This window comes from Vigna umbellata, chromosome 5 (genome assembly GCF_029865625.1).
Source record: "Vigna umbellata cultivar VRB3 chromosome 5, Vumbellata_1.0, whole genome shotgun sequence".
NCBI classification, from domain to species: domain Eukaryota; kingdom Viridiplantae; phylum Streptophyta; class Magnoliopsida; order Fabales; family Fabaceae; genus Vigna; species Vigna umbellata.
The window spans coordinates 66770019-66795304 of record NC_142169.1 but is presented as its reverse complement, the minus strand read 5'-3'; the positions used below and the strand labels follow the sequence as shown (position 1 = coordinate 66795304).

General features: G+C 32.0%; 3 protein-coding genes across 3 annotated transcripts; 1 reads left to right on the top strand and 2 right to left on the bottom strand.

Annotated features, from left to right (window-relative positions):
• Positions 1 to 10879: 10879 nt before the first annotated feature.
• On the bottom strand, positions 10880 to 16263 carry PTAC12 (plastid transcriptionally active 12). The gene is made up of 9 exons (XM_047298708.2): positions 16049 to 16263; positions 15206 to 15883; positions 14756 to 14868; positions 13677 to 13936; positions 12947 to 13068; positions 12241 to 12309; positions 11769 to 11822; positions 11543 to 11647; positions 10880 to 11324 (listed from the first exon to the last, which is right to left on the bottom strand). The coding sequence occupies exons 1-9, from the start codon at positions 16100 to 16102 to the stop codon at positions 11226 to 11228; spliced, it is 1554 nt and encodes a 517-aa protein (XP_047154664.1). The 5' UTR covers positions 16103 to 16263; the 3' UTR covers positions 10880 to 11225.
• Positions 16264 to 18768: 2505 nt separating this feature from the next.
• Positions 18769 to 22270, top strand: LOC124825949 (BTB/POZ domain-containing protein At5g03250-like). Its single transcript, XM_047298709.2, has 5 exons — positions 18769 to 19016; positions 19212 to 19281; positions 19555 to 20766; positions 21324 to 21833; positions 21967 to 22270. Exons 1-4 carry the CDS (start codon positions 18958 to 18960, stop codon positions 21801 to 21803), a joined length of 1821 nt encoding a protein of 606 aa, XP_047154665.1. The 5' UTR covers positions 18769 to 18957; the 3' UTR covers positions 21804 to 21833; positions 21967 to 22270.
• A 1637-nt stretch (positions 22271 to 23907) lies between these two features.
• Positions 23908 to 24627, bottom strand: LOC124825950 (ubiquitin-like protein 5). The gene is made up of 2 exons (XM_047298711.2): positions 24329 to 24627; positions 23908 to 24146 (listed from the first exon to the last, which is right to left on the bottom strand). The coding sequence occupies exon 1, from the start codon at positions 24555 to 24557 to the stop codon at positions 24336 to 24338; it is 222 nt and encodes a 73-aa protein (XP_047154667.1). The 5' UTR covers positions 24558 to 24627; the 3' UTR covers positions 23908 to 24146; positions 24329 to 24335.
• Between the last annotated feature and the right edge of the window lie 659 nt (positions 24628 to 25286).

The window sequence follows — 25286 nt, the reverse complement described above, 5'->3', positions numbered from 1 at the left end:
AAGTTGACCCACTAGCCAATTCAATCCTCTAAAAATAGTAGTTGAAATAAAATGCAAACCGTTTTTATACATATAAATTAGCCAAATGACTGATATATTTAAACATCATTGTGTTCCTAGAGTATTTTTTTTTAACGGTGAGCAGTAAAATATAAATAAAATAATTGTTTGAAATTAATACTATTATTATAAGGAGTTTTGACTTAGTTTTTTTAATTATCATTCTAAGTGCTCATAATTAGTGATATGATTGTAGAGAGATGAGACAGAGCTTGATGTTGTTGAATAGGAGAAGAAAACAGCACTTAAAGGCAATTCCTAAGTCCTAACTCCGAAGGAGAAACATGGGACAAAGATGCAGTGAGCTTGGCCTTCATCCGAAAATTTGGGCATCCCTTGATTGCGACAGTTGCTACATAAGAGTGCCGAAGCAGTACCAGACAACCTTTAAGCCCTTGTGGTCCTGTGCATCTTAGGATCTACAAACAATTAACTTTCGAAATCCATACGTAATTTGCATGAGCAGTAATAGGTTTTCTGTCGCAACATAGACTCTTCCTTCTAGCGGCTATCGTTAATTTAATCTACTTCTTCCGGTATTCGCTTCCACATCCAAGTTCTCATCATGCACACAAAGCCAAACTTCTGATAGTAAATTCCTTCTCATTTTATCTTCAAATTATTATCGCTCTCTTTAGCATTTGACAAGATATCAATTCAACATTAGAACATATAATTATTGCTAAACTAATGTATATAATACAATAAAATTATCTATCTGTCTATCTATATCATACGTCTAATATATATATAAAATAATATCAGCAGGTGCCTCTGATTAAACCTGAAGCGTCTTTCAATCTGATATGAATTTTCTGACTCCAACAATCACAATATCACATCAGAAGGAGGAAGCTTATCTGGTGGTGCACTGATCTCAAGGAAATTCAAACCATTCACACGTGCAAACAAATAGACAGATTCTGACCTGATTCTGATACATGAACTTCAATCTTAATAAATTTAATTTAAACGTAAGAATATAAATATGTGCTGCAGTAGGTCCGTGGAGTGCAGTAGACAATCTTAATTCTTGTATATATGGGCCTTTATTAAATTAAGAAACGAAGCAAGAAATATTGCAAGTAGATTAAAACTCAACAACTAGTGGGTCCTATAATAATACCATGACCTAGACCATCAACTACACTATCATCATGCATCCATTTTTCGCCTCTCCTTTTTCTGCCATCTTATTTTCTTATCATATACAGCTATATCCCTACTAATAAATAACTCATAAAAAATCATTATATGAGAAATTAACTTACACAAATTTATTTTAATTTAATAACTGATTTTTGAATTCCAACTTTCTAAATATGTATTTGTATGAAATATATAATGATTTATTTTTGTGTTTTTAATGTATTATGTCATATCCGTAGTGGGTATATAATGGTGATGTTATACAGAATTGTAGATATTTAGAGTTTTATAATTAATAAGGTGGTAAAGGAAGATGGGTGGGGAAGGATAAGGTTATAGGAAATGGGTGTGGAGTTAATTTATAATAAAAAAAAAGATTTTGCATGAATATGAAGAGATAGCTTAGGTTAGCTAGGTAGTCTTTCATTTTCGTACATTCTCTATCATATTTTTGAATTGATAAGTGAGTTTGTGGGTTAGTGCATAGAAAGAGAGGGGGGAAAGAAAAAGTGAGAAATGTCAAAAAAGCAACAGCTCATGGCTTAGATTTGAGGGACCCTCCAAATTCTTCTCTCTGGATTTCATAGTTTCCCTTTTTGACGCTTTCGAATTGGACTCCATCGTCACCCCTTTCTCTTTCTCTTTCTCTCTCCACCATCATTTCTGCCTCGGTTTTGGAAGAATTTAATATAATATAACATACTTTATATTTAAATTTAGCTCTATGTATGTCTAATTTCAACCATTTTAGAAAACATCATTAACAGAAATTTTGACCTTTTTAAAGATAAAATGTTGTTTGTAACTTTAAGGTTTAATAGCCAATTTAGTCCCCACTTTGGTTGAAAAATCTCAATTTAGTCCCTCGTTATAAAAGTGTTTTACATTAGTCCTAACTTTTAAAATAGTGGGTCAGATTGGTCCTTTCTGTTAAATATAAGTTAACAAAATTAATGGATGATGATGTGACACAACTTAAAGCTAACGAAGGACCAATCTAACACATCAGCTTTAAGCTGTGTCACATCATCATCCATTAATTTCGTTAACTTATATTTAACAGAAAGGACCAATCTGACCCACTATTTTAAAAGTTAGGACTAATTCAAAACACTTTTATAACGAGGGACTAAATTGAGATTTTTCAACCAAAGTGAAGACTAAATTGGCTATTAAACCTAACTTTAATTTTATATTTGAAATAGTAGTTCAGTTTGCCTTGTGTTAAATCAAATCATTGAATGTGGATGTGAGAATTGTTTCATACTTCTCTTCTTTCTTTATTTTCCTTACCCAAACACACAAACGTTGGGGTTTCCATTATTCCACTAGTTTATGACTCAGTTTAATTAAAGAAAATGATAAATTATTTTTACTTGAAATTGACAAGTTTCATTATTTCAATTAATTGTGATCCCCGACTTATTATGAAAATAAAATATCATTAAACCTGTTGCTTCATGATTTTCAAGAATTTTATTCACTTCTTATATCAAAATATTCGAAATTGAAAATTTGAGAAACACCCAAACCCAAAAATTTGGGGGAAATTATATAATTTTTAAGAAAATTGAAATTTTAAAATTATTTTAATTTATCTAACTTTTAGAATAATTTTTTTAAACATTACTATTTTTTTTCAATAAAATATTTACTATCAAATATAAAATGTTATCAAATAACATTAGCAATGTTTATTAAAAACAATTCATACAAACATAAATAGAAAATATATACATTATAAACTCAAATCAAAATATAAACTAGCATGTGAGGATTGTTTTATAGATAATGGTTGAGAAAACCTTTATCAAAGTCAACTAACCTATATTAACAAATAGATAATTTTGATGATGTTAAAAAAAATTATTTTTTTATCAATGTTTGTTAAAGAAACTCTTATTTATTAAGAAAAATTATTGCTGTTGATAAAAAACTTTGGTTAGTACTAATAGAAAATTAATGTTAGATCTAACGTTTTCGGTTGTGGCTTTTGAACAATTAATACAATTCATACTAATTTCTTTCTAATGGAAATAAAATATGAATCAATAACTTGACTCACTTAATTGAAACAATTTATGCCTACTAATTAATATTAACTGTGAAACACTTATTAGTGTTGATGGAAAAATAATCTGTGATTTACATTTAAAACAATATGATTAAAAAAATTAACTAAAATTAATTCAAACATAATTTTAGTATGTTGATTAATGAAAAAAAAAGATAATTAGAATGATTTTAAGAGGAAAGAAACTTCCACTGTTACCAATAAAAAAAAAATAGTATCACGTTGAGGATATCCCAATTTTAATTAAGCCACCAATGTCATAAAGAAATCAACTCGACAATTTCCTGATTAAATTTGAGTATGTAAAGTAATATAAACTGAAAGAGATATATTGAAAATATAAAAAAAAAAGTCTAAATTCTTATTATTTAAGTAAAATTTAAATAATTTAATTATTCTTATAAATTTCTAAATTTTCACTTTTTTAGCTTTTATATCAAATGGCATGTTTTATCATAAAATATTTTATTTTTTTAAAAAAATTATTAAAAAATTAGAAAAAAAAATCTATTTTATCTGAAATCTTATCAAAGTTCCACCATCACCATGCATTAACTAAGTAATACTCTCCACCAATAGAAACAGAGAGTAAAAATAAAAATGTGTCCTAAAAAATTGTTATACAACAATTTTTTAAAAGATAGAAAGAAAAAACTTCTGAAAGAGTTCTTTAATAATGAATTCACATCGTTGTTCTCTTTTGGTTACTATTGAGCATAATTCATTGAACCTAATTAACTTGCTTGGTACATTATATCTTGTTCAAATGGTAGTGATGTGGCAATGATGTATCCAATTCAAAACCTACCTTTGTTTGTCTCATCAAAACATGTCCATTTTCAATCGCTGTGTATTATCGTTTCATCTATTGTTTTTCTTCTCCTTCTTTGTTTCACTATGACAAGTTGAAAATATTGGAGCAATCAAATCATTGAGAAAAAAGACATTATCACCGAGTCAGGAAAATTTTACTACTTCAATGTCTTTCGAGTCAAACATTTCCATCACGCAATCATTCAAAGTAAACAGTCACTCGTTATATTTTTAAAACAAAAATTATATAATTCGACTTATTTTGTTTTTCATTTTACAAACTAACCCAATGGTGCACACTGTTGTGTAAAAGAGAGTAGAAAAACTGATCAAACTAATAATCTAATTACCTTTAAATTATAGGCTTGTTTGTGTTATGTGTGTTTAACCTTGTTGAATTTGAATTGGACTTAATGATCGTTAAAATACATAAAGATGCTAATAAAAATATGACAATTTTTTCTTTGATTTTACTCTAATTTATGACTAAATTGACAAATGGTATATAAAAAAAATACAACAATGAGTAAAACAATAGATGGTGCAAAACGATGATATGAAGAAAGGATAAAAGCTTAGAATTATGGATGAAATGATGGAAACGAAAAGTGGAAATAGTTTGTGTAGAGTGTAACATCAAGTTGTTTTCAATATCAGCTACTAACGTGCTTTATTCTCATTGGTATTTTCTCTACAAAACCTTTTTAGGAGGTCTTCCATTTGAAAATAGTTCCAAAGTACACATCTTTGTGGTATAATAAGTAACAACTAAATGGTAATTTTGTTTGAGTTATTGTTAACTACATGTTCTTATACTCGAACAACTTTATAATTTATAGTATTTATTAATACATTTTTTTTGTTTAGAATCTGTCAAAGAATAATTCTTATAAAATAAGGTTTAGACTCATTTATAAATTATGAATTGATCTTATTTATAATTGATGTGTAATTTTTAATCGATTTATCTCCATATGGTGAGATATTATAGGGTAAAGATAGGTAGGGTTAATTGGGTTGAATAAATGAAGGTAAAAATAGGAATGCATGAAGAAATAATAATGGATAGCAAAGGGACAAGGGAGAAGGCATGATGTTTGTAGTGGCAATTTATCTGGAAGACATTGGTTATTGTGTAGATGACTAAAAAGGACATGTTATAATTGTGGGAGAGAGGTGGCTTTCAACCTCCAATAATTTCGAGGATCTTGCGGAATTTGTGACTCCAGTATGTCCACTAAGATACTTTCTTTTCCACTCCTCCATTCTTGTCAATCAGCTAGGTATCACACTTCAAAATCGCTACTTTCTTTTTATTTAATATTTTTTTTCTTTCTAAATTTACTAACTCTTTGCTTATTTACTAATGGATTTCTTTAATCCCTCATTTTAAATATGTAAAATTTATTGTCTGAGAAAAATATGTTCTATATTTTCTTTCTGCGCCAATCATTTCATATCAATACCTGCAATGCTGATGAGGTAGACTCTGTAAACACGTGTAACATGATCGTACGTTGTCATTTTTTGTCATCAACAACATACGCTTCATCAAACATTGTTCTTCAAAGATTGAAAATCTCAGAAAAGTGTTGCATCTTTGCACAGGTGACCATTTTATTCTCTCTCTCTCTCTCTCTCTCTCTCTCTCTCTCTATATATATATATATATATATATATATATATATATATATATAATCATAAAAGGGAAAAAAAACATGAAGAAGAAGAATTTCATCGATTGATTTTTTCTGTTTTAGAATTTAACTCGATAAAATGGAGGAAAGTGTGGTAAGAAAGCTACGATTATATTAAATATGGAAGAAAGTTGTATGCAGATAAATCATAATCAATGAGTGAGTCATTTAAGTGGTATTTATTCTCTTTGCTTTAAATATTGTTTTGCATTTAGGTAAATAATAGACACCGTTAACCTTATCGTATAATAAAAAAAATATGATTTCATAAAATTATCTTTTTAAAAAATATATTATCTCATTCTACAGATTAAAAATAAATATATTAAATTAGAGTTTTTTCAATTATATTTTAGCAATATATGTTTTGCATGTGCTTTTAAAATAATTATTAGTGGACAAAAATAAAACACGTGTAGTTATTTTTTAAGAAAATATCTAATATAAATTAAATTCTTTATAAGGAAATAAAAAAATGATTTCCCAACTCCCTTATTCACCTAACCAGTTTCATTTCTTAAAAAACATGTAATCTCTTTTTTTATTAATGTCAAGATTTAATAAGAAATTCTGAGAGTAAATAAAATTTAGAAATTGACATATTTAGTTATACAACGTTGTTTTACTGCAAATCTGTTATTATTAGTCATAGTTGATGATGTGTGATTTATTTTCCGGATAAGTATAGTCACTAACCCAAAAGACTAGAGAATTACTAAAATAATTTTTCAGAACTTTCTGTAAAAAGAAGAAAAAGATGATGATGATAAATATGATTTTTGTGGAGGACCAATTTTAACAAAACTAAGGTCTAAAAGTAATATTTATATTAAATTGAAGGATTAAAAAACATTCATTTTTTATATAAATTCCAATACGTTTAAAAGAGAGTACCGAATAATTAAAACAACTTTATATCACGGTGTAATTTAGTATGAACATAAAATATATATTTTAAAATATTTTTTAACTATAATAATTTGCCCATTTAAAATTAGTTAATTATTATGTATTTTAGAGATACATACATTATACAAGCTAAACTATTAATTTATAAAGTTTTTAAGAAAGAAAAGTGTAAACAACAACTTAACTGGTCACGCAACTTAGTAAGAAATTAATAGGTCACGTAACTTTCGATCGAGTTGGATGGTGGATACATTTCCTTTTAATTATATCTTAACGTATAGTCTTTATCATATTTAAATTAAATTCCCATTACAAAGAGAAAAAGAGAAATTTAAATTTCTCTTTTTGAATTCAAAATATTTTTAATATTCACAACAAATCAGGAAATGGGGATTAGACTACGATTAGGTAGTTTTTTCTTATAATTTTACTAATTGTCGAGAGAAATTACAATAATATTTAAACCTTACATCGTTGCTTCCTTTTTATTCCCCCTCAAGTATCTCTTTAATATAGTTCGAAGTTATAGAAAATTGCTGTATAATAAGTATGAGAACGAGACTTGTAGGGATCAGAGACATCACAGTCCCAAAACAACAAAAACAACACACCTGTCCCATTTCACATGCTTATAAAATTTATGAATTATTATATAATCACAATCTTCAAATTAATTCATTTCACTGAATAAAATAAATTAATTCTATAACCTAGCCATTACATGTAATGTATTTCTTGTAAATATATAGATATAAATATTGTTTATTCAGAGAACTTTGAGATTGTACTACAATTTAGTTAGAAAAGAAAAACATGAATAATAAGAATTATTATTAGTATTACTATTCTATGATTCTAGTGATTTTATGTATATATATATAGCCCTTTGTGTGAAATATATGTTGAAGCTGAAGATGAGATGGAGTGAAGGTAACTAACAGTAACACAGACGCCTAATTAATTTGAAAATAAAGGTGAAACATAAGAATCAGAAAAATTGTTAAGGTAATTATGATAATTAAAAAGCAGTGATTAGAGGGAAGATGAAAGTAGAAGGTAGAGAAAAAGGGAAGAGAATAATTTAGAAGTGGAGCCCACAGGTAATGATTAAGGTGTGTAGCATGAGACGAATGCGACTAATGAGTGATAAAGAAAGGTTAAGAGTGGCACTAAGCATGATTATAAGTGATGAATGAAAAGGGGTTTGGTTTAGGCATATTTTGAAACGTAAGAGAAAGAAGAGGATGAGAGAGAATGAAACATGTTGACCAAATGTTTGTGTTTTTCACTCTCTTTCATTGCCATATTTCAAAGGTAACTGGGAGGCAGGGAGCAGAGGGAGCAGAGCAAGAAAGCAAGGCAGCATCCATTTGGATTTTTTCTTGGCCATGTTTTGGGTGACACACATCAAACATAATAAACCCATTAACAGTTTTTCCTTTTAATTATACCAATTATAATAATAAATTCATGTTTGCTCAACACCATACTTCCTAATCATTTCTATATCATCTTGGTTAGTGAAAATGGACCTACAACACCTACAATAAACATTCTGTCTTTCAAGTCAAATCCAAAATTCCTTGTCATTAGACCCTTAATATATTTTTTCTCTCTCTTTTTGTCTCTCTTATGCACATCTATATCTACATGTAGCCACATGAGCATGCATGGCATGATGTGGGAGTGAAAGATGACATATTACAAAGGATGTTTTGGGAATAAAATAAAGTAGAAAAATTGTAGAGCGGTTGAGATGGGGTGGTCAAACATTTGATGGTATTAATTCGAGGATATCGGTATTGTAGAAGGGTGAATTAAAAAGGTGTTGTGGAGTATCCCTTAAGATATAGAATTGAAAGGTTTGATGTTATGAGAATGTGTCAAAGATGCATTTGAATATGAAGCTCTGAGTAGGAAAGGGTCTATTATTAATGGGACCACATTCCAAGCAAGGCAAGTGGGTTCAACACATTTCTTGGTTTAGAAAATGTTAGACATCAATGATGGTATTAATTCTGCAGAGAATTATGACCATAAAAGTTCATTATAATATTGTTAACATTTTTCAATCGCTGGGATTTAATATTACTGGAAGGAATGATATCTTAATTTGTAGGGCACTTTTAAGATCTAGGAGAAGAATCCCTTGGATAGTGTAGGGTAGACAGAATAAATTATTGTGATCTAGGGGTAGAGAACAACACACCTGCCCTTTTTATTAGATTTCCTTTTAATTTCACCAGATTTCACTCAAATATGCTCTGCAACTCACTAAGATCCAAAATTAAAGAAACCTGTGTTTATTCTTCCTAATAAATCAAAGGGATTATTGTTTATTTTATTTTATTTTTTGCAGTGATTGTTCATTTTGGTCTGTATTATTTGGTTGATGGTGACGAGTTTTATAATGTGGCGAATAGTGCTTCGTATAACGCAATGGGAGCACATGGTTGAGTCAAACATCAAATTATCACAAGAGAGCCAAAATAGTCTATGGAAAAGCAAAATACACGCGCGCAACACACACTGCATCGTAAGCATATAAAATATATATAGTACGATTTATAAAAATTAGTCAAATAAGTTGCATAGCTTTTTTCTTTATATATTTGTCCATGTTTGAAGTATAATAATTGCTTTGAATTTTTTAAATAATTAATGAAAGTAATAATTTAGTGAGAAATTAAGCAAGCAAGTAACAGTTTTAGAAGAAGATGGCTCCGATTGAAGTTGAATTCCAGATGGGATTTCAAATGTGAAGATACGCACCCAATACCTAACTCTGGAATTGAGGTCAGAGTCATCGAGTTTCCTTTGTTCAAAGTAGGATATTTAATTACTTATCTTTCATTTTTTTAATCATTACTTTCTTGAATTCTTCTCCTACTTCAATTTTTTCATACATATAATTGCCGATACAAGGAAAGCATATCGATGGATTCTCAGAATTCCGCTATTTCACACACTGAATAACTCCTTTCATTTAGAAAAAAAGTCCAGAATGTTATTTTTGCATTATGGGTTCTTATCCTTTCAAAATAAAAGGATTTGAATACATAACGTTTAGATACGGTAAAAAATGTTCTACATCATTTACCCAAAAGAACTCTGAAAATGTGACTACTTTTTTTTTTGCATCCAGTCTTGGACATGTCGTATTTATTGTGGAAGGTTTTTGGTATGGGTTTTTTATATTTCGAAAGCTCATTTCAAAAGGAATGGTAGTTGCCCAAAAATTAATTGAATGAAGAAAAAGAAAATACTCAGAAATATTACAGCTTAACTGGGCCCGATAACTGTATGAGACTTTACCACTTTGGGTATTGCTTTCTGCAGCCCCGTAGTTACGAACTGCACCCCCATAACAACAGGAAAAGACAAATATTTTCCACCTCTGCACCACACTACCATTGTCACTGTCAGTGCTGCGCCACCGCACCGCTGCTGTATAGGAAGAATAGAGAAAACGCATAACAGAACTAGTTTTGGGACACTCTTTCTTAAACACATTTTATATATGGAAAATGATACTTGAACAACCATTTTTGACAACATTTAGACACGCGCACACGTGTCAAAATCTGAGTGGTCCATTTTCATTTAATTTTTCCAACTGGACCACTCAGATTTTGACACGTGTGCGCGTGTCTAAATGTTGTCAAAAATGGTTGTTCAAGTGTCATTTTCCTTTATATATTCCAAAAAGGTAGCTCTTTCTAAAATATATTTTAGAGGTGTTTCGAATTTTTTTCTCGTAATATATTATTATATACATTCCAGAAAGATTATTTTAAAAGCTTGTTTCAGAATGCATTTCACACGTTCCAAAAATTCTGTACCAAAAATCTCGTTCCAAAAATTTTGTTCTAGAAATATTGTTCTGAAATCTCGTTCCAAACATGTATTCTACAGGTCACTTTACGGAGGGTGGTTATTTTGAAAATTTGAAGAGGTGAGAAAATAAACTGTTGAGGTGCAGGAAGTAAAAGCCTACAACGTGATAATTTCTTTCAAATAAACCATAGCCATCTGATTAAATAAAAATAATCAAACGGATCAAACAAAAGTGCTGGACCCATATACTTTGATGCAACCAAATCTAAAGTCTATGTACATGCCTTGGGCCAAATTCTGAGGGAGGTCGTAAATCTCAATGAAGGAGGACATCGTAATATGAACTACTTGAGAAAGAAGATGTGACTTCACATATCTATTTTGCACCAAAACTACAAAATGCACCAATATGTTTAATATATTGGATTGGTCACCTCCCTAGTTAATTTATCGACTAAGTTCCGTATGAAGAGGGATATCAAAATTGTTAATGTAGACATGTCTAGGGAACAAGTGCTTAACAAAAACTAGAACCCTTGAATCAGAATCTCACTCTAACTATAATCGCATTGGCCATCATCCACTCTAACAATATAGAAATCGACAAGGAAGACTAACAACCAAACCTTCTGTTCTGTCTACAAAGCAACACAATACTCCACTTGACATGGAACAAAGGATGCATGTCATTCTTCTTCTTCAAAGTCCATGAGGAAGTCAGTCAAGTTTTCTGAATCGCCTACAGCTTCTTCCAGTGACATAGGACCATCTTTCTTTGGCTTTGGCTGCATATTCAAGGAGAGGAAGGGATGATTTGTCCATTAAACAATGTTACGGATAAGAAAGAAACGTGCGAACTACAAAAATATGTCAACGATTTCTTATTTGATTGTCATCCCAATACTAGGAGATACCAGAAAGCCTTTGATTCATTACTTAACTAGAAAATAGATGACACCAGCAGAGAAACGACTACTAGAAAATATTTGATTTACAACAGTACCTTTGACTTGCGAAGCTCAGGAGTACTTTTCAAAACACTCCAATAATCACTAAGCTTCTCTTCCCCCTCTTCCTCTACCTCCTCAACATCACTCTCCTCTTCATCCTGGTCGATAGAGAGAGAAACAAGGGAGAAAATGTTTCTTATAGCCAATCATTTTGGAATAAAACTAACAAGACAACTACTATAAATGAAATCCTATACAACTGACTGAACAGAAGCTCACATCATTTTCCCCAATGTCAACAGCTTTGGCCATAGCTTCATCCATGTCCGTCATCTGCCATAATACAAAACAAAGGGTATCAGACCATATAATAGAATGACAGGTCAAAGGTAGTATTAAATGGAGGAGGATGAAAAGCAGAAGGTAATTGTTACAAGAGGTTCATACTTGATCCTGAGTAAAGGAAGAAATTCAAGTGAAAAAACCAACCAACACATAAAGTTATTCCATAATAATTCTGTTGTCAATGAGTTATACATCCGTTTATAACTTTTGAGAACTTTCGAAAAGGTCATGTCTACCTGCTATAAATTAGACATAAGGATCATAGTATAGGTTGCCGTGATAAAGAGGAAACTTACTCATTAAATATGTAATTTAAAATGGATCTTCCCCGTTTTATAGCTCAACTTTAATAAATAAAATAAAAGAATAAAGATATTTTTCTTATTTGAATTTGTAGCTTCCTTACCTCAACTTGTTCAGTCTTTTCATCGGCCATATTCTTCTCAAATTCTTCCCTTGAAATGAGTTTTCCATGCTGATCGTATAAACAATAGAAATTCAGAAATTGTGGCATAAATAAAATAATCACAATTTTTATTAAAAAGTTGGTGTTGGCATCATGTAACTGTGAAAATGAATGACAATCAGTAAATAAGACAAAAATCAAATATTTGAGGGAAAAATTTGGCCAATGACTACAGTGCGACACTTGTAACAGTATGCCAAGTGCTTTGGTGGATTATCCTCATAAAGTAACAATAACAGTAAAATTGAAAGGATTAGAACAGAAATGAATATAACAGTAACAGATTCAACTCCATCTCGTAACCAACATGGAGAATTGTCTTACTTTTTTTTTTATAGAATTCGAAAGAAAAGTAAGACAAGATATCTTATGAGTTAAAACTATCACATTATAGTGTGTAAAAATCTAGTTATGACGTGGATAAAAATAACAAAAAATTATCATATGAAGCTCACATTTTGAAGAGACAGTATAAGTAGTATCAAGCACATAATTTAAACGGTGTGAAAATTTATGCCAATTTTGTTAGCACACCACCCTGGAGATATATGTTCATATTCATCTAAAGAGATTAACTATTGCAACTTCAATTTTAACGAAAAGAAGGAGTAATCAGAAACAGGGACAAGATCTTAGAGTAAATAACCTCCTTCAGATAAGCCACCATATTTGGTGTTGGTTCATGAAAATTTGGCCCCCTGTAGTCAATCACTTCATTTGGATCTTGAATATAGTTCACAGTCGGGTAAACTGGATCTCCGCCCCATACTGCGAGACAAATATTGTTTAATCAAATATTCTGAATTCAAATATTATCAGTAAAGCGAGCAAAATTGTTAGATAAAAAGATGGCAATGCATAAATTATGTCATGATGACGACAGACAACAGGTGAATAGTTTAACAGTAATTATTAGAGGTAAAAGTAGATGACCTTTAATTAAGTAAACAGGAAATAAATGCAAGCCCGGAGTTTCAAGGACAACAACAAGATGTAAGATGCTGAAAACTCCCAGTTATATATTGTGAAATTGATATAGAAAAAAAAATGAATAAAAGGCTTTCGAATAAAAGCAGATGATCAGTAAACAGATATAATAACAAAAGGAAGTCAAAGTTCTCCTTTCTGATATAACTTCAGTTAATTATTCTCTTATTTCTTAAATACATTAAAAATTGGTCCAGATAAAAGCATACATAGCGTTTTTTTTTTTCTGAGAAAAAAAGTTCATTAAATGGTTCTTTAACTAGCAGCTAATTAAAGCGAAACAAATTCAAAATCATAGAAATAAGAAGAATGGGTCATGTGACATTAGATGACTGAGAAACTAAAAAGTTACAGCCATGACATAAATATTTAAGTTTTAAAGTCAGTACTTTGCTTTATCTGATCTTCCCTCATTCGCATTGCCAAAGGATCCCTTTGTATTCGATAATCAGTCCCCATCATTACGCGGTACTCTCGATCAGTTTGGTGGCTAAACATTTCAATTAGTTGTGTATTTTCATCTTCTCCAGTCTCTTCAAAATGTTTCTGAATAGCTTCGCGAGATGTGTCCCTTTTCCATGCTTTCACCCATTCTGAATAGTATGCAATTGGACCGTCTCTTTCCAGTCTTTCTTGCTCAGCCTGAAGCCTGCAAAAATCAAGAGTACTTTAATTGATTAAATTATGTGACTAGACAAAATAATACAGGAAGCTTTTGTACTAGACATTTTCCCGGTTTGAAAGCAAAAAAAAAATGAAGTGAGAATACTTTTTATTCCAATTTAAGATAAAATGATTTTGAATTTTAAAATTAATTCTTCTGTATGAATTTACAATTATGAAAAATTAAATTCAACCCCAGACACTTATGCTTAGGCACACTAAAACCCAACACAGCCATAGTAGGTAGGTTTTCTCAATATTTTTTCCTGCGTTCAACTGTGCTCTTTACTTTTGCTTTAAAAAAAACAACTCATAGTGCATTTTCTTTTCCTTTTGAAAAGATACAGATTTAATGAGTCTTGTAATCCGTTGTTCACCTATTACATCCGTTTTAACAAGGAAGCAGAACTCAAACTTGAACCTTTTAAATGAATGAAGCATATTGACTGGTACCACTTATTTCTAACTCAGTTTATTATAAAGTACATACAATGTAGGGGCTTAGATAAACTTGGAGCAGCATATATGTTCGGCCAGGACAGCAAGAACTTTGTCAAATTACCCTCCTTACAGTAAGTGAATTCATGATGTGATTTATGTCAAGTAGTCTTCTTAGCATGTGAAGGTTACTCATGCATTTTCTCAGTCCTTTCAGAATGTTTTCCAATCTTCAAGCAACCGGTGTTTAACCTATCCAGTTAATCACTTTGTTTGCAGCTGTTATATGTTTTACATTTAGAATGCACTACAAGAATACCATTTTTATTTCTAGGATTATCAGAATTATGTTGTTAGTCAACAATACCTTTCTTCTTTATAAATTTCGCGCCTTGCTCGATAAAGGGCAGTTTCTGTTAATGTCGGTTCTTCGCCGTGAAGCTTAATTTGACCAGTTTCTGCCATAGCTTTCAGGAAAACCTGAAAAATGAAAGAGAAGTTGAGGTTCAATATGTAAAACTTAATAAACAAAACAGAATTTGTGACTTCAACATATATGACTGGCTTTTAGACCTATTGTTTGATGAACATAACCATGGATGATCTAACAAAATAAAAGTATCTCACACGGGGACTGGGAGCACCTTACAAGAAAATGATTTTACATCCCAAATCATTGTAGTCAGTTAACCGTATTGCCAACAGAAAAAATGAACTGCTCACATGACCTTTTAATCCATAAATTGCCCGTGGTGAATTTATCAACAGACAGAATAAATTCCGATCATAAAGCGCAAAATCGAAAATGAACACTAACCGTTTCAACATCAGGTTTCCTCCTTTGCCACCTGGACCATTGTTCTTTCTCCGGCTGTTGCCAATTCCACCACAGCTCCTCATTGGGAAGCACCCCCTCTATCGGCTTTTTAGCCTTTGGATCAACAAACGGATGAGGAAGGCCAACTCTCTTATTGAACTCATATTCACTCAATTCTTCCTCCACGGGTTCAGACTGATAAACAACAAAGTCAGACGAGTGATCCTGAGAATCTTCAGAAGACTCAACCAAAAGCTCGGAAGAGCCAGACCCATCACCAGTAAATTCAACAACGGGCTCAGAAGAAAAAGAAGCAGCAGGAACAGATGCCTTGTAGTTCTTCCTCCTACTTCCAGGCTTGGCTCCATAAGATGGAGAAGTTGATGATTCAGCAGTTGGAGCAGGTGCCCTTGCAGCTCTCACACGACTGGCAGTTCCCTCAGGCCAATACTCCTGACTGGGAATACTCGCTCGGGCGCCGGAGGCCGGCTCGAGCTCGCCGGAGGTGGAGTCAAAGTAACTGCTATAGGGTGGCCGCTCCACTGATACATGCTTAATGTGCTCCTCATCTTCCTTTTCGCACTTTATGCAAGGAAACCTCTTTCTTCTACAATAATTGCTTAAAATAACTCCAGGTTGCACAATACCAGCACCAACAAGATACGCTGATGGTGGTGCCTATAATGTTTGGTTTCAATTTTCAACCATCATTACAATACAAACTAAATTAGCCAAATTTCTCATCCAACAAAGGCATGTAATATAAGAAATGGATTTCCTTTTTTGTTCATGGCGTTAATGTAAAATGCAGATAAGGCGAAAAGTTGAAGTTAGAAGGGAAACCTGGAAGCGATTGAAGGACAAATTGGGGATGAAATTAGAATGAATGGAAGCCATGAGCTCCCACTGAAGTCTGGGTTGCCCTAAGGCGTAGATGACGAAATTCAAAACGGCGTCGTTCACGATTACTCCGTTACCGAGAGATAGAGTTGCAGCGATGGAGAGGGAAACAGTGCTTCTTTATCGATTTTCTCTGTTTACTTCCATCTGGATAAAATTCTTCATTACTTGTAAGAAAAAATAAAACCCAATTAAATAAAATCATTTTATTAGGCTTCATTTTCTTTTTGTTTTAAATTATTGTACATTTGTTATTTATTTCTGTAATGGTTATTAGACTTTCATAATGATCAATTTAGTTATTCAACTTTTGTAAATATAATAGTTTAATCCTTCTTTATATTTAAATTTCATACTTAGTATCAATTTTTTACTATTACAAAAAGAATAGAACGATGAAACTAACCTGATATATGATAGTTTTTTTATCATTAATCGTAAAACGAAAGACTAAAAGTCGTAAATTTCAAAAGTAAAAAGGGTAATTAATAATATTTGAAGTGAAAGGTTTAAATCCAAAAAAAAAATCAGAAATAAAAAGCATAATTAATTTTTTTAAAGCAAAGTTGAATTCGAATCTCAAACATAATATTACATTAAATATTAGAGAAATTGACTTAATTGTTTTCATGTGCCATCTACTTTCAACCAAAGAAACATTTGATTAAAAATACAAAACTATTCGAAACGATAGTCTCTTTTAAAAGTTTCTAAATAATAAAAATATTATCTATAAAAGTTTTTAATTAATAAAAATGTTATCTTAAGGTAAATTTTATAATAAATTCCTTACAATGGAAGAGAGAATATATATCTTACAAAATAACATTGTTTATTAATAAATAACAAAAATTGTAAACCTAGTAAATATTTATTTTTATGTATGGTATATGTAAAACTTTTTTCAAGTTAAAAGAAACTCCTCTTACACATTTATTTGTTGTTATCGACGAAAAGTAGTATTAACACTTTATTCTTACATTTTGTTTCGTCACCAAAATTCTTATCACATTTTTTCACACTCACTTCACACCTTTCTCATCTCATTGGACAATGGTTTATTGCATAACTTAAAAAGGAGAACTTTTCTATTACACGCATTCTTAATTTAGTTTAAGCTAAGTTTTTTTATCCTTTTGTTTTGAGTCAGTCCACTTCCACATGCAATCGTTCTATCTTCTCTTATATATGGCTATTGGATATCTTTTTGGTTCTCTTCTTTATTGTGAGTTCAATAAGACATTTGAATCAATAATCTGAACTCCTTTTGTGATTCTAGAGAAATTTTAAGTAGCGGAAACTTTAGGACATATTAGAGAAGCAAGAAATTTATCAAACATTGGAGTGATAGATGTGTTGGGATAAATTTGATGTTTCAGTATATATGTAATTTGAAAATTTTAAAGATATGTTGAGATAAATTTGATGAAATTTAAGGTTGTATTGTGGAATTGACGAGGTTTCCAACTTATATGAAGTTTACAATGAGTTTTTGGTTCTTTTGGCATTATCAAATTATAAAATTTGAATTTTTGCATCATGCAGACTTGTTGGGTGAGCAAACAATTCACTCAACGATTGTCAAAATCATTTTTGGCAGAGAAGTTATCTTGTTCGGCAAATAATCCCCACATTAGGTGAGTTGAGTTTTTCTCTTCTAAGTCATATAAAAAAATGAAATTATCTTTTCATTAACTGTTGGATCGAGCTAAACTTTTGACAACAGATACTAAACATATGATTCTTCATTATGACCTTTATAATCTTTAATCATAAACATGTAGTTAGAACATTTTTTGTGTAAGATTATAGTAGTTTATGTTGTTGACTACTTTAATCTTTGTTACTTGTGTAAGATTCTTGTAATGATATTTTTAATTATGTCAATAAATGAGAAATTTGAAAGAAAATATTGAAGTTGTCGTCTAGACTTATTATATTAGAACTAATATTTTTACATTATATTTTCAGAAATCTTGTAGACAACGTTTTAAATCTTAAATTTCATATAATTGTATTTGTATGCATCTCTCATATGTTATTAGAATTATTTTGGATGACTTTAATAACACTTCTCTAAACAGCAAACTACTTATTTATGATTATTAACGATGAGATATCCTATTTTAGTAACTATGATCTATTAAAGTGAGATGTTAGAGTATTCCTAAATCAAACATAATCCCAATATTGATAAATTTATTATTTGTATGTGAAAAACTTTAAATCAATTTGACTTGTGACTTATTGTTTGTAAATTTTGTATGCTAATTAATTCGAAATCAATCTGACTTGTGAATTTAAGTTGTGGAAGAATACTGTAAAATGTAAGTTTTTTAATAAATAAATATTTTCCATGAATCGAAAAATTCATTTATTATTTTGTAACTTTATTCTTATTTAACAAAAAATACCAAATTGTTTACTAGAAATAACCAAAACATATAAATGGCAAAATATTAGATTGAATGAATTGAATTAAAATGTTATTTTGAAATCAGTTTAAATGGAATATCAATTTTTTTTTTATAATCGAATGAAATCCATAGCTACGTACCTGCACGCACAGAAAATGATATTGTCCCACGCGCTACGCAAGCTAACAAATTATTGGATGAAAGAGGAGAGAGAGAGAGAGAGAGAGAGAAACATCATAAGCGGAATTTGGAGATAGCTACGTTAACCGTTTTCGTCGCTCCTTCAGTTACTGGCTTCTTGTGTGTGGAGCATCGTCACTTCCATCTTTCTCTTTTTTTTCTTCCTTTGAACCCTCCTCTACCCTCCATATATCAATTATCAATCTTCAAACAACAATCCGTATTCCAAATAATTAATTAGATATATGAATAATAATGGCATTCATGAAGCAGGGGTCAAAGTCTGAACCTTTTCGTCGGGAAGGTCAAACGTGGTGATCATTCATCTCTTTCAAAATCTATACTTTAATGGTTCCTTCTGCCATTAACCTTCGTTTTGTTAATTTCATAATTGTTAGGTTCCCACATAAATAAAAATGTAACCTTGTGTCCCTTGGCGGTTTTTTCATCACTTTGTTTTTGAATTCTCCTGATTTGGATCATTTATACTAATATTGTTTTGCATTCAGGGTGTGTACGACAGGACTACCAAGTGACGTGACCGTTGAAGTTGGCGAAATCTCGTTTTTCCTCCACAAGGTGCTTGGTCCTATTTAGCATTAGACAACTTAGATGCGTGTGCTTTTAGGTTTGCATTAAAAATGAATATAAGTTACCAAGGTGAAGCTTCAATTTTGACACGAGAACAACACTAGAAGCTCCTAAAGATCTGCGTCTAAGTTGTATTCTTTCATATGCTGCATGCGTTGTGTAGTTGATCTGTCCCCGTCTCTTCAACTTCTATGACTTTGAATGCCTTTTCAAGTTGATCCTTAGTTTGTTTCTACGTTTGTGTTTGTGATTTTGATGCAGTTTCCATTGCTTTCTAGAAGTGGCCTACTGAAGAAACTTATTGCAGAGTCCTCTAATGAGGATGGACCAAGTTGTGTTTTGCAACTTCATGATGTTCCCGGAGGAGCAACAACATTTGAGGATATAACCAGCTTCTGCTACGGTGTAAAAATAGAAATCACATCATTAAATGTAGTCAGCCTAAGATGTGCAGCTGAGTACCTGCAAATGACTGAAGAGTATGGTGAAGGAAATCTTGTTTCACAGACTGAGACTTTTCTCAATGAAATTTTCAGCAATTGGCGAGATTCCATAAAAGCCCTTGAAACATGTGAGGAAGTGCAACCCTTTGCGGAAGACCTCCATATAGTTTCAAGATGCATTGATTCCTTAGCTATGAAGGCTTGTTCAGATCCGAACTTATTCAGCTGGCCAGTGGCTGCACGTAATTGCAAGCAAAATCAAGCAGACAACCGTGCATTATTGAATGGAATTTCTACTGATACAAGATCTTCTCAAAGGGATGGTTGGTGGTTTTATGATGTGTCTTTGTTAAGCCTACCCTTGTATAAACGACTCATTATAGCAATTGAAGCAAAAGGAATGAAATCTGATGTTGTTGCTGCATCTCTCATATATTATCTTAGGAGGTTTCTCCCCTTAATGAATAGGCAATCAAGCTTCACCGATAAAGGCCATGCTACCATTCCTAGTACTTCCGAAGCAGACCAAAGGGCTCTACTTGAAGAAATTGTGGAGCTGATTCCTAATAAAAGAGGGGTCACATCCTCAAAGAATTTGCTTAGGCTGCTTCGCACAGCCATGATATTGAGTGCAAGTCCATCATGTAGAGAAAATTTGGAGAGAAGGGTAGGAGCTCAACTAGATCAGGCTGAACTTGTCGATCTTCTCATTCCAAATATGGGATACTCAATGGAGACACTATATGATATAGACTGCATCCAGAGGATCCTTGATCATTTTATGTCTATATACCAGCCTGCATCTGTAGCAGCTTCTCCATGTATAATTGAACAGGGGGCATTGATGGCTGGAGCTGATGCATTGACACCTATGACAATGGTTGCAAATTTGCTTGATGGATATCTTGCTGAGGTGGCTTCAGATACTAATATGAGTTTGGCTAAGTTTCAGGCACTTGCTATTGCAATTCCAGATTATGCTAGGCCACTTGATGATGGTGTATACCATGCAATAGATGTATACCTTAAGGTTAGATAATTTTGATAACCAATCCTAACCTGTGTTATGTTTCTGGTTTACCTAAATGTTTTGGTATGTAGATAACTTTTGAAGCAGAATTGAAATTGGGGAAGAATGAACCAAATTAGTATTAGTGATATTTGAAAGCTACATCTTACTGCCTTATCCGCAGTTATATTGAGAATGAAAATAAAATTAAACTCATGACCAAGAAAAAAAGTGTTTAACAAGTCTATTTGGTGAGTGAATCTCTCATACAATAGACTACTAGGTTTCATATTTTAGATTATTTAAAGTGTGATGGAATCGAATGGATGGAGCAATGAGGCAATGCAGTAAATTCCATTTCATCCAATATCTTTTCTTGTTCTTCCCTCCAATTTGGAGATATGGAATGGGACCAACTTTTTCTTTAAAAGTTCAATCATAAATCTAAACAATGAAATGGTAGTTTTGTTTTTATCTCAATATGCTTTAGAAATCTTCACTTCTGAGAACGACCTCGCAAGAGTAATATAATAATATTATTATATGATCATTCTAATGTAAAACTCTGACAATTACAGATACATCCATGGCTGACAGATTCTGAACGGGAGCAACTCTGTAGATTGATGAACTGTCAAAAGCTCTCGCTGGAAGCAAGCACTCATGCAGCACAAAATGAAAGACTGCCTCTACGAGTAATTGTTCAAGTCCTGTTTTTTGAACAGCTTAGACTCCGGACATCTATATCTGGATGGTTTTTTGTTTCTGACAATCTTGAGAACGGACATCAGCACAGTGGAAATGTCCTCCCCAATGACGATCTTTGTCAACGGGACACTGCAGAGGGAAATGAAAACTTGAGGGAACGTCTTTTGGAACTGGAGAAGGAATGCTCAAGCATCAGAAGCGAGCTCCAGAAGTTGACTAAGACAAAGAAAAGTTGGAGTATTTTACCAAAAAGATTTGGCTTTAGAAAAAAGTCAGAGAGTAGCAATAGCGGTGATATGAAAACACCAACTTCCACTACGAATGGAAAACCAGATCATGGAAATGGTTGAGAGATTTCAATGAACTTCACAATAGCACAAGTAAGAGCAGATGATTATTTCCTTCTGACTTGCATTCTATTTTTTCTGTGTCTGTAACTTGACAATCAAATATGTTGGTAGAGAAGTTCAGGGTGTGCTATTCTCACATTTCTTACATTACTGTGTCTGACAGGTGGAATTGTGGTCATCACAACTTTTGGTGTTGCAGATCCTCAAACATTCTGTTGTTTCTTTTTGTCTGATCATTTTAGTTGAGATGGTTGTATAGAGCAAATGTTTTAGCTCTATTTATTTCTTAGTATGGTACATACAAAGGTGAGATCCTGTCAGATTTGAAACTCTAGGGTGATTATGGTGCACTTTCCGATGGGGGCTCTTAGGGGTGTCCATCCTTTTTTGCCATTGACAATGACTCTTGATTTTCCATATTTTCTGTCCATAAACAAAGTGACTAACCCTATTCATTCCTTAGCTAACCTGTGTTGATTATCTGGAGTAGTTTCTTGTTTGAAGAACCCTTGGCTCACTAATGGCAAATACTACCTGTGTATATCCATTTACTCCAGAAGGTTGTGCCTGATCATGTTTAACGACCACTTGAATGCGGCAGCATGCAGAAGTTGCTTGTCGATTAGGTAGATAGGTAGATGGCATAGACACTGTAAATACAAAACTACATGCACATGCGTATGGAGTAGAAAAATAATGAAAATATCTGTATCTAACATTTAGTATTGACCTAACAATTTTAGTCCTTTCCACGTAAAAACTAAGAATTGCGATAGAGAAGATGAATAACATGTTTTGTTCCCTTTTCAAACGTACTTTTCATATTATAAGATAAGAACGTATCGCATTTACTGATCAGAGAATGAACGTACTGTGAGTGATTGGGAACGGCAATTCAAACAAGCGTGAGAATGAAAATCTATTATTTTAATCAATCGCTCTGCAAACCGAACAGTTTGGTTACCGGGAAGTATATTTCTATAATTCCTCGTATAATAAAATAAGATGTTGCTGAAAATGTTCTTTAGTCCAAGCACTGGTATCCTGAACACAAACATGAGACTTAAGCACATATTTGATGGAATGACAAGTGTTAAGTGCTATCATGTGCCAAGTGCTATCATGTACACACGAACTAACCATGCGCCAACTCAATCAACCCAATTCTTCCCATTCTCTCTGCCCCGAGACTTGATGCAAATCGTGGAATATCAGGATTGCTGTGCCCCCAAGACTTGATGTTATCTCGTGGCATGTCAGGATTGCGTCCTAATGAAGCTCTGAAGAGGTATGCTAGGACATGGAATGACAAGTGTTAACAGCATGTACTCATTCTGGAATGGTGAATAAGGGGATTGATTGAACACAGGGTCCATGTCCCGTAAGATGAATCTTTATAAAACAATGCGAGACAGAGGAGTCATAAAAACATCAGACTGCGTTTGGATAGATATAAACATTACAGTTCATAAGTTCTGAATGGGAAAGACCTCTCACACCTCTATCAGGCAGAGTATATTAAATGGTTAAGGAATTCAGACTGAATTTGAAAATCACCGGTTACAAATAAAAGACAGATCTTGGGGTACATACAGGTATACACTGAGAATAAGGATGTTATACCCATTTGTAGTGAGACGTGAGCGTACTAGATAATAGGCAAAGAACTGTTAATTGCAAATAGAGTGTTTGCCAATGACTGTCAAACTGCAATCCTAAGCTTTTCCAAAAAGAAATAATCATACAATCTTTTGAACATTCGGAAATGCTCTATCAACTTTTGGGGGCATTCAAAAACATCAGTTAACTTATTAATTAAGCAATTAATAACCACATGGCAGATTTCGTGAATTCAAATGCCAAAATAGAACAACAGTTCAAAGAACATCTATCCACGAACAGTCACAAGATTAGAAGATTAGGTCTGATGAATATGTTAATTTGACCTCCATACGAAAAACGATGAATATGTAAAACGTCGAATGAAAGACTGCTTATGTAGGGCTATAACCTTAGTTTAACTTACCACATAATTACTATGAAAAAAGAATACTTAAAACTGCATTGGCTTACTATCTTCAATTTGAATCTTTGGCATTTCAAGTTATAGAAAAAAAAACACGTGATTTTAGATAACATTGAACTCGTAAATGTAGATTCACGTGTTCTAACATTATAGAATTAAAAAGCAAAAAGGCATAAGCAAACACTGCATGAGCTCCAATACATCGATCACCCATAGTAAGGGATATACATTATTCAAACTAAGGGGCTTTAGGAAGTCAGAATTACATTTAGAGCTTATCCCATTCACAATACATAGTATCATGCGTATAAACACACCTGAAACAAAGAAACGAAAATACACTATGTTATTGTCTAAGTCGAATTATTAGAATTACAGACATATCAGAAAACAGCTTAATTGCAGAAGAACAAAGGACGGGAGAAATCGAATCTTGAAAACCCTAAAATATAAAACCCTAATACCAACTTGAAAAGGATTAAAAGAAAAATTGAAATACTTTGAGTTTAGTTGTAGTAGAGTTCGAGACCCATGCCGTCATGAATCTCGTAATCCTTCAGAGTGATGTGATCCTTGTAGATGGTGTACCACTTCTGGATACGGATCTTGTCGGCTCTGGTGCCCGTCTGAGCCGCCACAAGCTTCTTCAGATCGCCGATGGTGTCATCGTCGTTGCACTTCACGCGCACCTTCTTTCCTAATCGATCGTTCAACACCACCTCGATCATCTTCACAATGCAAACAACCCTAATTCCCAAATTCCAAAACCAAAGTTATTCCTTTGTCTGGAAACTTTAGAAAAGTCGTATTTATACTTAAGTTCTCATTGCGTGGCGACCAAGTTTGACTTGGCTATTTAAATTTTCAGAGAGAAAAAATAAAATATATATTTACACAATTTTATATATAGAGATTTATCTTTTGTTTATATAGATCCTTTTTAAAATGTAACTACTTTTTTTTTATTTGATAGTTTCTTTTAAATTTATTTTTTTAAAATTAAAATAATTATTTATAATATAAATTTATCTATAAAATAAGTGAAAATAATATGTTTCCAACATTTTAGCCTTAACGAAACTCACATATTACGAAGTTAATTTTTCCTGAAAAATAATTTTGAGAAGCTATTAGATGTTGACTCAGATCAAAGTACAACTTTATAAAATTATGTGATTTTTTTGTCTCAATCTAATGTTCAAAATTACATTTGATGTATCTAAATCTATTCATTTCAGGTTTGAATATTACACTTGTTTTGCATGACAATAAGGAAGTTTCAAACAAGAGCTTTCTCTGAGGTTGTCTCCAAGACGAAGGAGCAGTGAAAAATGCAGAAGAAGGCGATGGAGGAGAAATAGAAAGTTAGCTGCAATATTATTAGCTCATTAAACTGTTATTTATAAAAATTAATAAATTATACCTAAAATATTTTATAAGTAAATAGCACTATAGAA

Excerpts from the sequence above, each read along its gene's own strand:
- PTAC12 (XM_047298708.2), bottom strand. The coding sequence starts at position 16,102 with ATGGCTTCCATTCATTCTAATTTCATCCCCAATTTGTCCTTCAATCGC. Across the intron at positions 15,884-16,048 it reads TGTCCTTCAATCGCTTCCAG|GCACCACCATCAGCGTATCT; the intron begins GTTTCCCTTCTA and ends CAAACATTATAG. Across the intron at positions 12,310-12,946 it reads TGGTGGCTTATCTGAAGGAG|CATGGAAAACTCATTTCAAG; the intron begins GTTATTTACTCT and ends TTATACGATCAG.
- LOC124825949 (XM_047298709.2), top strand. The coding sequence starts at position 18,958 with ATGGCATTCATGAAGCAGGGGTCAAAGTCTGAACCTTTTCGTCGGGAA. Across the intron at positions 19,017-19,211 it reads CGTCGGGAAGGTCAAACGTG|GGTGTGTACGACAGGACTAC; the intron begins GTGATCATTCAT and ends TTTTGCATTCAG. Across the intron at positions 20,767-21,323 it reads CAATAGATGTATACCTTAAG|ATACATCCATGGCTGACAGA; the intron begins GTTAGATAATTT and ends TGACAATTACAG.
- LOC124825950 (XM_047298711.2), bottom strand. The coding sequence starts at position 24,557 with ATGATCGAGGTGGTGTTGAACGATCGATTAGGAAAGAAGGTGCGCGTG.